This window comes from Balaenoptera borealis (genome assembly GCF_965194805.1).
Source record: "Balaenoptera borealis genome assembly, chromosome: 1".
NCBI classification, from domain to species: Eukaryota; Metazoa; Chordata; class Mammalia; order Artiodactyla; family Balaenopteridae; genus Balaenoptera; species Balaenoptera borealis.
In genome coordinates this window covers 40,810,258-40,827,643 of record NC_138860.1, presented here as the reverse complement: position 1 = coordinate 40,827,643, position 17,386 = coordinate 40,810,258, and the positions used below count along the sequence as shown (strand labels likewise).

At 37.4% G+C, this 17,386-nt stretch overlaps 1 protein-coding gene across 2 annotated transcripts in view; it reads left to right on the top strand.

Moving 5' to 3' along the window:
- Positions 1-17,386, top strand: part of INTS7 (integrator complex subunit 7) — an 88,211-nt gene that overhangs the window by 42,877 nt on the left and 27,948 nt on the right. For both annotated transcript variants that reach the window (XM_082399752.1, XM_082399753.1), the window contains 4 exons: positions 1,669-1,766; positions 4,769-5,008; positions 6,877-7,014; positions 8,119-8,325. In XM_082399752.1, coding sequence (XP_082255878.1) covers positions 1,669-1,766; positions 4,769-5,008; positions 6,877-7,014; positions 8,119-8,325 — 683 coding nt within the window. The remainder of the gene's footprint in view (positions 1-1,668; positions 1,767-4,768; positions 5,009-6,876; positions 7,015-8,118; positions 8,326-17,386) is intronic.

Sequence of the window (17,386 nt, the reverse complement as noted above, 5' to 3'; positions counted from 1 at the left end):
ATAAGATTAAGTGGGGTCTTGATTATTTCCTAAAAGTAGTTCCACTTTCGTGAGAAAGTTGCATCTTAGGTGAAAATGGACCTGCATAATTTATGTCTTGTTTGGAAGATTGACACATGCTACATGGTTTGCTAGTTTTTTCCTTAGCTAAGCTGGTGACACTGTTTCAGTTAGGCTTTATTTATACCTTTGTGGCTTTAGATCTTGGTTTAATGTATGTGTGTGTATTTTTAGTTTCAGGTGTACAACATAATGATTCAATATTTGTATGTATTGTGAAATGATCACCACAATAAATCTAGTTAACATTTGTCACCATACATTGTCATTGTAAAGTTTTTTTTTCTTGTGATGAGAACTTTTAGGATCTACTCTCCTGACAACTTTCAAATATGCAGTACAGTATTACTGACTATAGTCACCATGCTTTACATTACATTCCCATAACTTACTCATTTTATAACTGGAAGTTTGCACCTTTCCAACCCCTTCATCCATTTTGCGCCCCCCCTCAGCTTCCTCCCCGCCACCTCTGGCAACCACCAGTCTGTTCTCTGTATCTATGAGCTTGGTGTTTGTTTGTATGTTCTAGATTCCACATTTAAGTGAGATCATACAGTATTTGTTTTTCTGTGTCTAACTTATTTCACTTAGCATAATGCCCTCAAGGTCCATCCATTGTCACAAATGACAGGATTTCCTTCTTTTATAAAAAATAGCTAAATAATATTCCATCGTGTGTGTGTGTGTGTGTGTGTGTGTGTGTATATATATATATATATATATATACATACACACACACATACATACCACATTTTCTTTATTCATACATCAGTGGACATTTAGGTGGTTTCTGTATCTTGGCTAGTGTAAATAATGCTGCAATAAACATGGGAGTACACATATCTTTTTGAGTTAATGTTTTTGTCTTCAGATGCATACTCAAAAGTGGAATTGCTGGATCATATAATAGTTCTATTTTTAATTTTTTGAGGAACCTTCATACTGTTTTCCGTTGCGGCTGCACCAATTTATATTCCCACCAACAGTGCACAAGGGTTTCCTTTTGTTTACATCCTTGCCAACACTTTTTATTTCCTATCTTTTTTATAATAACCATTCTAAAAGGTGTGAGGTGATCCTTCATTGTGATTTTGATTTGCATTTCCCTAATAATTAGTGATGTTGAGCATCTTTTCCTGTACCTGTTGCCTATCTGTATGTCGTCTTTGGAAAGAAGTCTATTCAGATTCTCTGCCCATTTTTTAATCACATTGAGTTTTTGTGCTGTTGAGTTGTATGAATTCTTAATATATTTTAAATATTAACAACCCCTTATCAGATATATGATTTGCAAATATTTTCTCCCATTCAGCAGCTTGCCTTTTCATTTTGTTAATGGTTTTCTTCGCTGTGCAGAAGCTTTTCGGCTTGATATAATGTATATATTTTTATAATCTTCAATAAAGTAGTGGAAATATACAAGTCTAAAGATAGCCTTTGCATTTTAGAAGTAATGCCACATGTACTTTTTCAGGAAGGTTAGCTTTATGCATTGAAGTATTTCCTATATTTTAGACTCCTTAATGTTTTCTTCTTCTAAGTGTGTGTGTGTACATTTAACCTTCTCTACTTGATCGCTAAAAAAAATTAGTGTTTTTCCTGTAGACCTTTTGGCACTGGAACAAGATGCTGTCTTTGGCCTGGAATCCCTTCTGGTACTTTGTAGTGAAGATGATAGCCCAGGTGCTCAAGCCACTTTAAAGGTGAAAACATCGGTTATTTTAATATAATGCCTGTCTTCATTGCCTAAAGTGTGGATCGGCAATCTCTTTGTAAAGGTTCAGATAGTAAATATTTTAAGTTTTGCAGGCAATGCACTCTTTGTCACAACTGCTCAGTTCTACTACTGTAGAAAAAAAGTAGCCATGGACAATGTGTTTTTTTTTTAAAAAAAAAAAAAAAAAAGGAAGGGTGATGGTGTGGCTGTGTTCCAGTAAAATTTTATTTACAAAAACAGGCAGGGGGGCTTCCCTGGTGGCGCAGTGGTTGAGAATCTGCCTGCCAATGCAGGGGACACGGGTTCGAGCCCTGGTCTGGGAAGATCCCACATGCCGCGGAGCAACTGGGCCCGTGAGCCACAACTACTGAGCCTGAGCGTCTGGAGCCTCTGCTCCGCAACAAGAGAGGCCGCAATAGTGACAGGCCCGCGCACCGCGATGAAGAGTGGCCCCCACTCGCCGCAACTGGAGAAAGCCCTCACACAGAAACGAAGACCCAACACAGCCAAAAATAAACATAATAAATAAATAATAAATAAAAATTTCAAAAAAAAAAAAAAACAGGCAGGATTTGGCCCAAGTTCAAGAGTTTGTCAACTCCTGGCTTAAACAAATATTTGCCCTTGATCTTCACTTTCAAAACTAGCATTTTGACTGTTGTTATTCCAAAATATAGGCGAGGTAAAAATTTGAGCTTTGGCCTATTTTGCCGTCAGTTGAAAGTGTTTATTAAGTTGTAATAGATACATATGATGGTCCTAGATAATGTAAAGTTAAATAGACAGAGCTCCTGCACTTTTGGAAGTTTATAATCTAAGGTAACACTGATAAGATCACAAAGAACTGATGAAATTACTGCAGTCAAACTCATAAATGTGTAAGTGTTTATTAATTTCTAGAGTATAGAAGCCCTAGTTTTAAGGGCTTTTCACTTTCACTTAATTATAGAATCATTTTAGAGATAGTTAAAAATTTTTTTAATGAGACTGGTATTGGATTGAAACATAAAATATAATTTTTGATGGTACAAAATAATTAAGAAAAGTCGAATTAATAGAAGTAAAAGGCTATTAAGTAGACATTGGAGAATGTAAGAACTATAGCTTGTCTAAGGTATGGCTTGAGGGAAGTCATGACTTATTTTAGCATGTTAAGAAAAGGTATGTTGTGGTCATGATGATGTACAGTAAAGATACTAGTACCATTAAATAAAAGCTGATAATCAAGGGGTGGTGAAGGAAGTAGGCAACATGTGATTGGCAAGTCCACAGAATCCCTTTGGAACCGCAATACATTTACTTAAAAAGTTTAAAAAGAAAGAAAGCAAACCAAAACCTTTGCCACCAATCGTAGGTGTCAATAAAACACTGGACTCAGCACAGTGGGACGTACATGGGTGGTGAAGCAAAGTCCCTTTGTTAGAGGAGCTCTCCATAAGAGGATACTGATATTTATATAAGCGGTTGTAATACCAAGCAGAATGTCGCAAGTTCTCTGGTAGTATAAACAAAAGTGCAATTCTAATTGAGAGGGCAGAGTGGGGGGTGATTAATTTCAACTAAGGATATTAGGGAAGACTTGAACAAGTAGATGTCATATGAATTAAGCCTTGAAAGATGGGGTAGAATTTCAGTATTGAGGAAGGATCATTTGAACCTGAGGGACCACTGTTATGAAAGACAGGAAAGCAGAAATGTACCTGTTGTGTTGGAAGAATGATAAGTAGCCCACTGTGGCTGGTTGATGTAAAGGGAGATTAGAAAGTAGTTTGTAGCTCGATCATGGGGGATATCAAATGTCAGGCTGAGGAACTTTTGCTTGATTCTGTAGGTAATGAGATCTTAAAATTTTGAAGTAGTGACCATGCTCTAACTTTTGTTATAGCTATTATTGTTATTTAAATATGTCTATTATGTACCAAACTTTGTTGAAGGCTTGTATATACATCTTTCACTGTTTACAATAACCTTAACTAGTGAAATTTGTATTCCTCTTGTAGTAATGAGGAAATTAAGTCTCAGAGAGATAAAATAACTTGTTCACAGACACTTAGTCAGTCAAGGGCAAGCTGACCTTAAACTCTGGGTCTGTCAGACCCTAAAGACATGATTATTCTTCCTAACACACTGAAAGCTACATGGTTGTAGCGTGAAGGATGGATTAATGGGCCCATCTTTTCAAGAGATTGGAATTAGGGAGACATTTATGTTGTAGTAGAGAGAATGAAAGGGAGCTAAATAGATGGATATTAGAGACTTGACAAAAGTAGAAATGACTAGGTTTAGCAACCTGTTGGCTATGTTAGTTAGAGGACTTCTGGGTTTCTAGTTTTGATGGCTGGGATATTAGGGCTGTGATTAACTGGCCTGAATAGAAGCTCTGAGACCAACTGATATTTAGATTTCTGTTGAGAAATAAGAGAAAATTAGAAGCCTCCTCCCCACTTCAGTGTGCTGAAGTCACCTAGGGCACCTTTTTTAAACTGCAAACTTTCAGTAACCCAAACACCAGAAAAAAAAAAAAAAAAAAAGGTTAATTCATTAAGTTTGGGATGGATAGGGCCCAAGAATCTATATTTTAATTAGCATCCTAGGAGATGCCGTTATGGGTAAGTTTACAAACCACACTTTAGAAGCAGTTCTTGAAAAGTAATGAAAGTGCAGTAATATGACAGTCAGTTTGGCATTTATTTGGCCTTTTCAGCATTATTCCTTACGATGTTCATCTCAAGTCTTAGACTGAATAGTCTTAGATTAAAATGAGTGTTTAATGTACCATCCTGTCTTATTATTCTAGTTTTAAACATGGCACACTTGCAGATCTTAATATGGGATTCAATGTCATGTGTTTCTTACGAAGAAAAATGTCATGCCTACAAAAAACCCTTTTCCTTGATTTTTCCTAGTAACTTGTAGAGAGTTACTTTCTTTAAAGCTTCACTTCATACCTTCAGAATGTAACTGGTCCATTTTCTATTCAATATGCAGATCGCTCTGAATTGTATGGTGAAGTTGGCCAAGGGTAGGCCCCATCTCAGCCAGTCTGTAGTTGAGACCTTGTTGACTCAGTTGCACAGTGCTCAGGACGCTTCCCGGATCCTGATGTGCCACTGCCTGGCTGCCATTGCCATGCAGCTGCCCGTGTTGGGCGATGGAATGCTCGGTGACCTCATGGAGCTCTACAAGGTGATCGGACGATCAGCCACAGACAAGCAACAAGAACTTCTGGTAAGGAGCCACTTTTTGAACCTGCTGTGGACGAATAGGATCTGGTCCAGTGGGAATTACTTTCAGAATTCCACAGGTTAAAGTAATCAGCTAAGACCAAGAGCATGCTGAAGTCCAAATAGGGTTGGGACCTGGAGCTTTTTACCATTTCCGCTTTTGGTATAGAAAGCCCCATTTAGTTCACATGTAAAACTGCTTTCTTCCTAAGCCCTGTCAAATCAGCTTAGTGTAGCCAAAGCCTTCAATCTGATATTTTTGTTTTATTACAAAGGACAAAAGGAAAATGAAGGTTTTTTTCTTTTTTATACAAAGCAAATAAACGGTGAACCAAACCGTGTATTGTACTTCCAAAAATGTAAGTTAAAGACCTAGTGATATCAATGACCATAAGTTAACCCAATTCCTCTTTGCCAATCCAGGACCTCTTTAGCTGTTTAGGATCCAGTTTAGGTTTCAGTACAGTCCTGGGGTTGGGAAAGGTACATACTTAGAAAAAACCAGAAGGTGTGCAAGCTGTATAATAATGTTTAGTTGAAAGTTCTCCAGGGCTGAGAGTAGACTACGTTCTAAATATGCATAAATTATATGTAAGCTTTAAAGTAGCCACTCCATATTGTTTGTGGTCATCTGACTTTATGGCTTGGGAAAAAACTTAGTGAAATTACTTACTCAAGCCCATTTTATGTTTAATCCTGCAGGGGGCATTGTGTAAAAGATTGCCCCCATTTCATCATTTGCTATCGGGAAAGGTCACCCAGATGACTAAGTGGCCGTCAGTGCTCATGGGACTCAGGCAGTTATCACAGTCTGTATGGGTCCTTGTATGTATCAGCTTTGGAATACTGAGAAGCAGTTAGCCAAGTTTATTTTTCATTGAAGCAGCATTTTCAATTAATGTTTTTTATTGCTTTTTTCTTAGTACGACTTTAAAGCAACTTTAAATTATGAAAGATAATATTCAAAAACACATAAGGAATAATATGATGAAACCTTTTATTATTTATTTATTTATTTTTTGGCTGTGTTGGGTCTTCGTTTCTGTGCGAGGGCTTTTCTCTAGTTGTGGCAAGCGGGGACCACTCTTCATCGCGGTACGCGGGCCTCTCACTATCGCGGCCTCTCTTGTTGCGGAGCACAGGCTCCAGTCGCGCAGGCTCAGTAGTTGTGGCTCACGGGCCTAGTTGCTCCGCGGCATGTGGGATCTTCCCAGACCAGGGCTCGAACCCGTGTCCCCTGCATTGGCAGGCAGGTTCTCAACCACTGCGCCACCAGGGAAGCCCATGATGAAAGCTTTTGCATCCATCACCTAGGTTAAGAAAAAAGTGTTACTAGTACACTTGACTTGTACCCTGCTGTGTACCTCTCTGTTAGTGTCGTCTTCCTTCCTATCAGGATAGGTAACCAGTCTCCCGAATTTGGTGTTTGTCATTCACATGCATGTTGTTATATATTTACTACCTTAGTATATATCCTAAGTGATATGCAATATTTTTGGCATATTTTTAACTTTGTGTTCTCATACTGCATATAATCTTTTGCATTTTGCCTATTTTTGCCTGTTTTGTGTGAATCGTCTATACTGATAACTGTATTTCTAGTTTATCCACTTCACTGCTCTATAGTATTTCATTGTGCGATTATATCATAGTTTATCTATATTTATGGGCATTGTTTCTAATTATTTGCTGTTACACACAATGCTCTGAGCAAAGGAATGAAGTGGAAATTTTATAAATGTCAAAGGAAGACAAATTTTGTTCTTTTTTGATAGGCTCTAATTAGTTTTTCACCCTTTTGGGTAAAGTTATCTTTGACATTGCATAGAGTTAATGATTTTCTTGATTTTCTTACTTCTTGCTCGATGTTAGGTGAGCTTGGCCACTGTGATTTTTGTAGCCAGTCAGAAAGCACTGTCTGCTGAAGTAAAGGCAGTAATTAAGCAGCAGCTTGAAAGCGTCTCCAATGGATGGACTGTATACCGAATTGCCAGACAGGCATCCCGAATGGTATGTATTATCCTTCTGTGTGAACTGGGTTGGTGAAAATGGCAGATTACCAACCTTAGGTTGTGTGATTGTTACTCCTAGTCCAAACTAAAGATGAAGGTAGAAGTACTTTTTAGTCATGGGATTAAAAGATGATGAAGGAAAGGACCTAATTTTTAACATATACACGGAGAATGGTATATGTGTTGTTATGGGGAAGTTCCATGGGAATCCCAAAAATATGAGCTCCTTCTGGCTGTAGGTGGTTAGCAACGCTTTCATTTTGTCCTGTGCTCCCGCAAGCACAGCTCCCTCCCACCCACGTTTGTATTCTCCCCTTTCAGTACACCGTGTAGTTAGTTCTTCCCTTTCCCTCTCCAACTTTATCATTCTTATGTGGAAACGGGAAAGTTTTAGTATTCTGTTCCCTCTCAACCATATGGAAAGCCTAACGATTTTTATTAATTTTGTTTGAGAGGAAATATAGAGCTTGGATAGTATAGAAATTCTTTGGGGATAAGTCCAGAGAACAAAATTTGAGAAGCATTATTCTAGGTGATTGAAGCGCATGTTCACATCTTACAGTGTTTCTCAAATGGGAGAAGAAGCACTCCTGACAGGATATTTCTTTATTATACCCAACTGTGCCAAGCATCCAAGCACTGCAGGACAGTGAGCCTCCCTCGCCCCCAGGCATTAAAGGGCATTCACATCCTCCCACAACTACCCTTCCCTCAGTCATTTCCAGAGGGCGCAGCGCTCCTCTTGGTAATCGCTGGATGGAACTTAACTGGAGTTTTCCCCACCCCACTAAATAGCCCGTACAAAATGACATACAATAAGTATTTATACTTTCTATATTTTGAACTAAAATTCTAGACATGGGTTATAGTTACTTCCATTCATTTTCTCTTTGGAACTGTTTTGGTAGAGAACTTCAGTCATTATGTTACATAAAAGCAGCTCAGCATGTTTTCTCTGAAGAAATACTTAGACTGAGTCTCACAGAGTTATAATGTGAGGAGTGACTGTTAAAACTTATCCAAGGTTTGGGTTTCTCTTTTAGCTGCTACATCAACTAATTCAAGTGTAAGAACATTATCCTCCCCCGCTTTTTTTTCTTAGGGTAATCACGACATGGCCAGAGAGCTTTATCAGAGTTTGCTGACTCAGGTTGCCTCAGAACATTTCTACTTCTGGCTGAATAGTTTGAAGGAGTTCTCACATGCAGAGCAGTGTCTCACTGGGTTGCAAGAGGAGAATTATAGTTCAGCACTTTCTTGCATTGCTGAGTCTTTAAAATTCTACCACAAAGGGATTGCTTCCTTAACAGTAAGTCCTCTTAATTCTCCTTTGGTGATGATGACTTGTGTGATGATGGTCTCCCTTTTCTTTTGGGGCTTATCCTCTTTTAACCTTGAAAAATCTGCTGATATATATGTATTTGGCAGTATTAAAGTAATAAATAGGACATGGAAGTAGATCATTAACCCCTCCCCCACTTTTTAACATTCATAGATTGGTGAACATTTATCATTTTGTTTTTAATCAAGTATCAGGTACACATGTGAAGAGGATTGCTGAATCCATGCAGGAAGGATAAAGTGGAGATAGGATCCTCCCTTTCCAGACTCCTGTTAGTAAGACCCCAGCCTGGGTCACTGCTACCGTCAAACATAAACCCTCCACCCCATCTCATACCTGGCAACTACTCACTAAGAAACTAGAGTTTCTTGCTTTGTAAATAAAGAGGAAATTATGAGGGATGCTAGTGTCTCACCTTTTATCCCACTATGATATCCTCCTATTCCAAATTAACAGTCAGCCAGCTACTATTTCCATTTTTTTTTTTTTTTTTTGCCAAGAAAGAAAGGGTGTGGCAGAGAGAGCAGATCCTTAACATTTCCTTGAAACTAGTTATATTCCTAAGTAAGAACCTGTTCCCTAAAATGTGCATTTTCTGTATTAATGCAAGGACTTTTTCCCCTTAAGAGTAAAGGGTTTATGTAATCAGCATTAAACATGTTTAAAGTATTGTCACATGACTTTAAAAATTGTATATATTTAGATGGGGCCATAAAACTTTTGCTACCTGTTTTATATTTATCACATAATCTAAAATATTTTTAATGGTGGGCCATGCAAAGAGAAATGTTTCAAAGTAGAACAAAGAATAAACAGATGTCACAAAAGAGACAGACTATTCAGATTACTGTGGGTACATATCTTTTGAAGAATGATTTATTGATTAACAGCTGTTTTAAAACAGGAATATAGGAATGGCTGCCCTCCATTTTAAGGGGTAGCATTGACTGCTGTGATTCTCTCCTCTTGATTATCCTAGGAAAAGATGCTGTTGCCTATATTAGGCTAATAAATACCTCAGAAAATGAAAAAGTACAGTTATTGCCTCCAACCAGTAGGGTAATTTCATTTTCTAGTTGATGTGGAACAGAAAATTGTTAATCATGCAGTACAGTAAATGGTAAGAAATGTGAAACAGGCTCACAAAACAGTGAGGCAGATAGAATTAATATTATGAAAAATCCCATTGAATATTTAATAGTCTTTTAATGATTTGTGTGGTATGTGTGTTTAATGAGGCTTGGCAGTAATTAAGGACTGAATTCTGATGTAGGAAGAAAGTACCCAGTTGACAGAAGGCCCTTGTCTTTGTCTCCGTTCTGCCATTAACACAGGCAAGGGCAGGTTATTGAGCCTCAAATCATCTTTTGAAATGGAGTTCCTTTATTCAACAGACTGTAAGCACTTGCTATGTGCCAGACACTGCTTTGAGGATAAAAAGAAATCAGGAAATGATTCTCCACTTGAGAATAGTCTGAAGGGGAAGGCAGTATGATCCGTACAATCATTTGGAACTTCTCACATTTCTGATTGTACTATACTCTCAGGGTTTTGTTTTGTTTTGTTTTAAGGTTTTTAGAAAATCTGTTCATTTGACAAGTATGGATTTGACGGTAGCTTTCTGTCTTTTGAACGAAGATGATTTGAGCATGAATTGCCCTTTTACTCTCTGGCACATGAATGTTCTAATTTGAGGTTGTCAGCTATGAGGATTATACTTTTTGCCTTCTTCAACCAAACTAAAGAGAAGTTAAAAATTCTGTGCTTGTGGGGCGCTATGGCAATGTTGGGTGCCTAATTTCCCAATGGAGTGTTTAATGAGAGTTATCTTGCTTCTTAGAAATAAAAATTGTAAAAAGTGTTTGTATTAGTTTTCCATGCTGTGTAACAAATTACCACAAATTTAGTGGCTTAAAACAACACCCATTTATTATTTTACGGTTTTTGTGAGTCAGAAGTCCAGGCATGACTTAACTGGGTCCTCTGCTCATGTTGTCACAAAGTTGCAATCAAGGTGTCAGCCAGGGCCAGTCTTGTCTGAGGCCTGGGCTCAGGGTCCTCTTCTAAATTCATATAGTTTTTGGCAGGATTTATTTCCTCACAGCTGTAAGACTTGTGGAAGCTTCAGGGCACGCAGGAGAATCTCTTACCTTCAAGACCCTCTTTTAATGGACTCACCTGATGAGGAGAGATCTACCCAGAATAATCTCCCTTTTGATGAATATAAAGTCAGCTCATTAGGGACCTAAATTACATCCTCAAAATCTATTACCTTTGTCATATTCCATTAGATAGAAACAAGTTACAGGTTCTACCCACACTTTAAGGGAGATTATATAAGGTGTGGAGACTGGGGCGGGGGTGGGAGTGGAGGCATGAGTTAGAGGAACGATTTTAGCAATCTGCCTGCAATGGTGGGTTTTTAATTTATTTTTTATTTTATTAAATATTGAATAGGTATGATATCTACATATATATTATGTGGCGTATATAAAAATATCAAATATCCAAGTATACCTAGCACTCAGTTTAGGAAATGGGACATTACCATTTCCTTTAAAATTCATGTGTGCCCCTCCATGTTTGTGTACCATTTCCTACCTCACAAAGGTAACCACCATCCTGAATCTGTTTTTTTTATAAGTTTGTTTGTTTATTTATTTATTTTTGGCTGTGTTGGTCTCCATTGCAGCATGCAGCCTTCTCATTGCCGTGGCTTCTCTTGTTGTGGAGCACGGGCTCTAGGCGCACGGGCTCAGTAGTTGTGGCACGCGGGCTCAGTAGTTGTGGCACACGGGCTTAGTTGCTCTGCAGCATGGGGAATCTTCCCGGACCAGGGCTTGAACCGGTGTCCCCTGCATTGGCAGGCGGACTCTTAACCACTAACCACTGCGCCACCAGGGAAGTCCCCATCCTGAACCTTGTATGTACCATTCCCTTGCCTTTCTTTACAATTTTAACATGCTTTTCTTTAACTCTTAAGGTATTGTTTTATGTTGCTTGTTTTTGAATTTTATATAAAAAGGAATCATGTATTTTTCTTTGACTTGCTTTGGTTATCTAAATTATATTCCTAAGATTCATCCATCTTGTTGCATAAAGCTTTAGGTCAGTTTCACTGCTGTATACCCATGTATTATATGATTATACATCAATTTATTTTCCCATTCTAATGTTGATGGAAATTTTGATTTTTCCAGTTTTTTGTTATTAAAACACTACTGCTGTGAACATTCTTGGACATATTTTGATGCACCTATGTAAAGGTTTCTCTAGGATACTGATTCTCAACTGGGGATGATTTTAGCTCCATTTGGCAATGTCTGGAGACATTTATGGTTATCACAACTCGCCAAGGTGTTACTGGCATTTAGTGGGTAAAGGCCAAAGATACTGCTGAACATCCAGCAATGCACAGGACATCTCCCCTCAACAAAGAATTATTTGGTCCAAAATGTCACTAGTATACTGAGATTGAAAACCCTTTCTCTAGGGCGTTACTCAGTCAGAACTATGTATCTGCCCCCTGCTCCAATTTAGAAATGTGTGCGGGGTTTGTCCCAGTGATAGAGGGGTTGGAGGGACTGCTGTTGGCCTAATGGTCAGTGGCTGGAGATGCTTAATCTCCAGAAATGCTGAGGATACTCCTGCCCCTATTAAGAGATACTGATCTAAAATACTACCTTGGAGTGGAATTGCATAAGGTATATACATCTTCAGTTGACTAGCTAATACCAGGAGTTTTTCCATAGTGGTTTTACAAATTTACAATCCGTCCAGTAGTGTATAAGAGTTCCTGTTACTCTACATTTTCCCCCTCACTTGGTATGTTCTGGAAGTTATGATTGGAGTTTCCCAAATTACTAATGCAATTAAACTTTATATATCTATATATTTGAGGTATGATTAATATATAACATTGTATTAGTTTCAGATGTGCAACACAACTCGATATTTGTATATATTGTGAAATCACTACAGTAAGTATGGTGACAGTTAACATCCGTCACATACGTAGTTACAAAATTTTTTTTCTTGTGAAGAGGACTTTTAAGATCTACTCTTTTAGCAGCTTTCAAATATTCAATATAGTATTTTTTTAATTTATTTTTTCTTCTAGTTTTATTGAGATATAATTGACATACAGCACTGTATAAATTTAAGGTGTACAACATAATGATTGACATACATACGTCAAGAAATGATTACCATAATGGGGTTAGTGAACTTCCATCATCTCATATAAATACAACATTAAAGAAATAGAAAAAACAATTTTTTTTCTTGTGGTGAGAACTCAGGATTTTACTGTCTTAACAACTTTCATATATATCATACAGCAGTGTTAGTTATCTTTATTGTGTTGTATTTATATCCTTATATCCTTAGGACTTACTTGTAACTGGAATTCTGTACCTTTTGACTACCTTCATTCAGTTCTCCCTCCCAACCCCCACCCAGCCTTCCACCTCTGGTAGCCACAAATTTGATCTATTCTTCTATGAATTTGTTTGTTCATTTGTTTATTTACATTTAATGACCTATGAAATTCAGTTCCTAATGTGCAGCATACTGATTCAGTATTTGTGTATATTTCAAAATGATACTATGATAAGTCTAGTTGTCATCTGTCACTATACAAAGATGTTACATAATTATTGGCTATATTCCCCATATGGTACATTACATACCTGTGGCTCATTTATTTTGTAACTGATAGTTTGTACCTCTTAATCTCCCTTAGCAGTTTCCTCTCCCCACCTTCTTCCTCTCTGGCAACCACCTCTTCTATCTGTGACTCTTTCTGTTTAGTTATGTTTGTTCATTTGTTTTGTTTTTTAGATTCCACATATAAGTTAAATCATACAGTATTTGTCTTCGTCTGTCTGACTTATTTCACTTAGCCTAATATCCTCTAGGTCCATCAGTGTTGTCACAAATGGCAAGATTTCATTCTTTTTTATGGCTAATATTCCATTGTGTGTATATATATATATATGCCACCTCTCCCTTATCCATTTGTCTATTGATGGGGACTTAGGTGGCTTCTGTATCTTGGCTATTGTAAATAATACTGCAGTGAACATAGGGATGCATATGTCTTTTTTAATTAGTGTTTTTATTTTCTTTGGATAAAAACCCAGAAGTGGAATTGTTGGATCATGTGGTAGTTCTGTTTTTAATTTTTTGAGGAACTTTCACACTGTTTTCCATAGTGGCTGCACCAATTTATATTCCCACCAGAAGTGCACAAGTTTCCCTTTTCTCCACATTCTCTCCAACACTTGTTACTTGTGGTCTTTTTGATGGTAGCCGTTCTGACAGGTGTGAGGTGGTATCTCATTGTGGTTTTGATTTGCATTTCCCTGGATGAGCATCTTTTCGTGTGCCTTTTGACCATCTGTATGTCTTCCTTGGAAAAATGTCTATTTAGGTCCTTTGCCCATTTTTAATTGGGTTTTTTGCTTTTTTTTAATGTTAAGTTGTTTGAGTTCTCTGTATATTTTGTATATTAACCCCTTGTTAGGTATATTGTTTCCAAATATCCCATTCGGTAGGCAGCCTTTTTGTTTTGTGGATAGTTTCCTTTGCTGTGCAAAAGCTTTTTTAGTTTGATATAGTCCCATTTGTTTATTTTTGCTTTTGTTTCCCTTGCCTGAGGAGGCATAACCAAAAAAATATTGCTAGGTAAGACAGAATACTTAGCTCAATAAGACAGTATTCTGTCAAAGAGTGTACTTCCTATGTTTTCTTCTAAAAATTTTATGGTTTCAGGTCTTACATGTAAGTCTTTAACCCATTTCGAGTTTATTTTTGTATGTAATGTGAAAAAGGAGTCCAATTTGATTCTTTTGCATGTAGCAGTCCAGTTTTCCTAACACTATTTATTGAAGATGCTGTCTTTTCCTCATTGTATATTATTGCCCCCTTTGTTGTAGATTAATTGACCATATACGTGTGGGTTTATTTCAAGGCTCCCTATTCTGTTCCATTCATCTATGTGTCTGTTTTTGTGCCAAAACAGTACTGTTTTGATTACTGTAGTTTTGTAGTAGAGTTTTAAATCAGGGAGAGTGATACCTCCACCTTTGTTCTTCTTTTTCAAGATTGTTTTGGCTATTTGGGGTCCTGTAAGGTTTCCATATGAATTTTGGAATTATGTGTTCTAGTTCTGTGAAAACTGCCATCTGATATTTTGATAGGGATTGCATTGAATTTGTAGATTGCCTTGGGTAGTATAGGCACTTTAACAATATTAATTCTTCCAAGCTATGAGCATAGCATATCTTTGCAGTTTTTGGTGTCGTCTTCAGTTTCCTTTATTAATGTCTTACAGTTTTCTGAGTACAGGTCTTTTCCCTCCTTAGATTTATTCCCAGGTATTTTAAATTCTTTTTGATGTGATTATAAATGGTATTGTTTTCTTAATTTCTTTTTCTGATAGTTTGTTTTTTAGTGTATAGAAACAGAACAGATTTCGGTGTATTAATCTTGTATCCTGCAACTTTATTGAATTCATTGATGAGTTCCTGTAGTTTTTTGGTAGTGTCTTTAGGATTTTCTATATATAATATCATATCATCTGCAAACAGGGACATTTTTACTTCTTCCTCTCCCATTTGGATTCCTTTTATTTCTTTTTCTTGCCTGATTGCTGTGGCTAGGACTTCTGATACTATATTGGATGAAAGTGGTGAGAGTGGGCATCCTTGTCTTGTTCCTGATCTTAGAGGAAATGCTTTCATCTTTCCACCATTGAGTGGAGAACAAGCTGTGGGCTTGTCATATATGACCTTTATTATGCTTAGGTGTATTCCCTCTATACCCACTTTGTGGAGAGTTTTTGTCATAAATGGATGTTGAATTAGGTCAAAAAGCTTTTTCTGGATCTGTTGAGATGATCATATGGTTTTTATTCTTCAGTTTGTTAATATGGTGTATAACATTGATTTTTGAACCATTCTTGCGTCCCTGGCATAAACCTCACCTGATCATGGTGTATGATCCTCTTTATGTATTGTTGGATTCAGTTTGCTAATATTTTATTGAGGATTTTTGCATCTGTGTTCATCAGTGATATTGGCCTGTAATTTTCTGTTTTTTGTGGTATCTTTGTCTGGTTTTGGTATCAGGTGGTGCCAGCCTCATAGAATGAGTTCAGAAACATTCCTTCCTCTGCAGTTTGGAATAATTTGAGAAGGATAGGTGTTAATTCTTTTCAAAATGTTTGGTAAAATTCACCTGTGAAGTTATCTGGTGCTGGACTTTTGTTTGTTGGCAGTTTTTTAAATTACTCATTCAGTTGCATTACTGGTAATTGGTCTGTTCTTATTTTCTATTTCTTCCTGATTCAATCTTGGAAAATTGTACATTTCTAGGAATTTGTCAGTTTCTTCTAGGTTGTCCCTTTTATTGTTGTATAATTGTTCATAGTAATCTCTTATGATCCTTTATATTTCTATGGTGTGGGTTGTAACTTCTTTTTCATTTCCTATTTTATTGGCTTGGGCCTTTCTTTTTTTTTGTTGATGAGTCTGGTGAAAGGTTTGTCAATTTTGTTTATCTTTTCAAAGAACCAGCCATTAGTTTCATTGATCTTTTCCATCGTTTTTTTAGTCTCTATTTCATTTATTTCTGCTCTGATCTTTTCCTTCTATGATTTCTTTTGTGTGTGCCTTTTAAGAGTGGAGTCTCTATTTCCCACAGCCCTCTGGCTCCCCCAAAAATAAGCCCTGCTGGCCTTCAAAGCCAAGCATTCTAGGGGCTCCCGGCTGGGAAGCCCAGTGTGGGACTCAAAGCCCTTGCTTTTTGAGGAGAACCTCTGCAGTTTGTAATTAGCCTCCCATTTGTTGGTCACCAACCTGGGGTATGGGTCTTGACTATACCATATTTCCACCCCTCCTACCCATCTCTCTGTGGTTCCTTCTGTACACCTCTAGCTGTAGAAGTTCTTTTCTGCTAGTCTTTGGGTCACTTTCATTGATATTTGCTCTGTAAATAGTTGTAATTTTGATGTGCCTGTGGGAGGAGATTAGCTCAGGGTCCTTCTACTCTGCTATCTTTGCCACTCCCTCACAATATAGTCACCATGCTGTGCATTACATCCCCATAACTCATTTATTTTATAACTGTACTTTTTGACCCCATTCACCCATTTCATGCACTTCCCTACGCCCACCTCTGGCAACCATCTGTCTGTTCTCTGTATCTATGAGCTTGGTTTTTGTTTTTGTTTTTAGATTCCACATATAAGTATAAGTGAGATCATTCGGTAATTGTCTTTCTCTGTCTGACTTATTTCACTTAGCATAATACCGTCTAGATCCATTTGTGTTGTTACAGATGGCAAGATTTTATTCTTTTTTATGGCTGAATAATACTCCATTTTATGTATATATACCACATTTTCTTTATTTATGTATCAATGGACATTTAGATTGTTTCCATATCTTGGCTATTGTAAATAGTGCTGCAGTGAATATGGAGGCGCAGATATCTTCTTGAGTTAGTATTATTGTTTTCTTCAGATAAATACCCAGAAGTGGAATTGCAGAGCCCTATAGTAGTTCTGTTTTTAATTTTTGAGGGACTTTCATACTGTTTTCCATAGTGGCTGCACCAATTTACATTTCTACCAGCAGTGCACCAGGATTCCCTTTTTTCTACATCCTTGCCAACACTTGTTATTTCTTGTTTTTTTTGATAATAGCCATTATAACAGGTGTGAGTTGATTTTTGTGCTTGTGGTTTTGATTTGCATTTCCCTGATGATTAGTGATGTTGAGCCTATAGGCCATCTGTATGTCTTTGGGAAAATGCCTATTCAGATCTCTGCCCTTTTATTTATTTATTTATTTATTTATTTATTTTTGGCTGTGTTGGGTCTTCGTTTCTGTGCGAGGGCTTTCTCTAGTTGCGGCAAGCGGGGGCCACTCTTCATCGCGGTACGCGGGCCTCTCACTATCGCGGCCTCTCTTGTTGCGGAGCACAGGCTCCAGACGCACAGGCTCAGTAATTGTGGCTCATG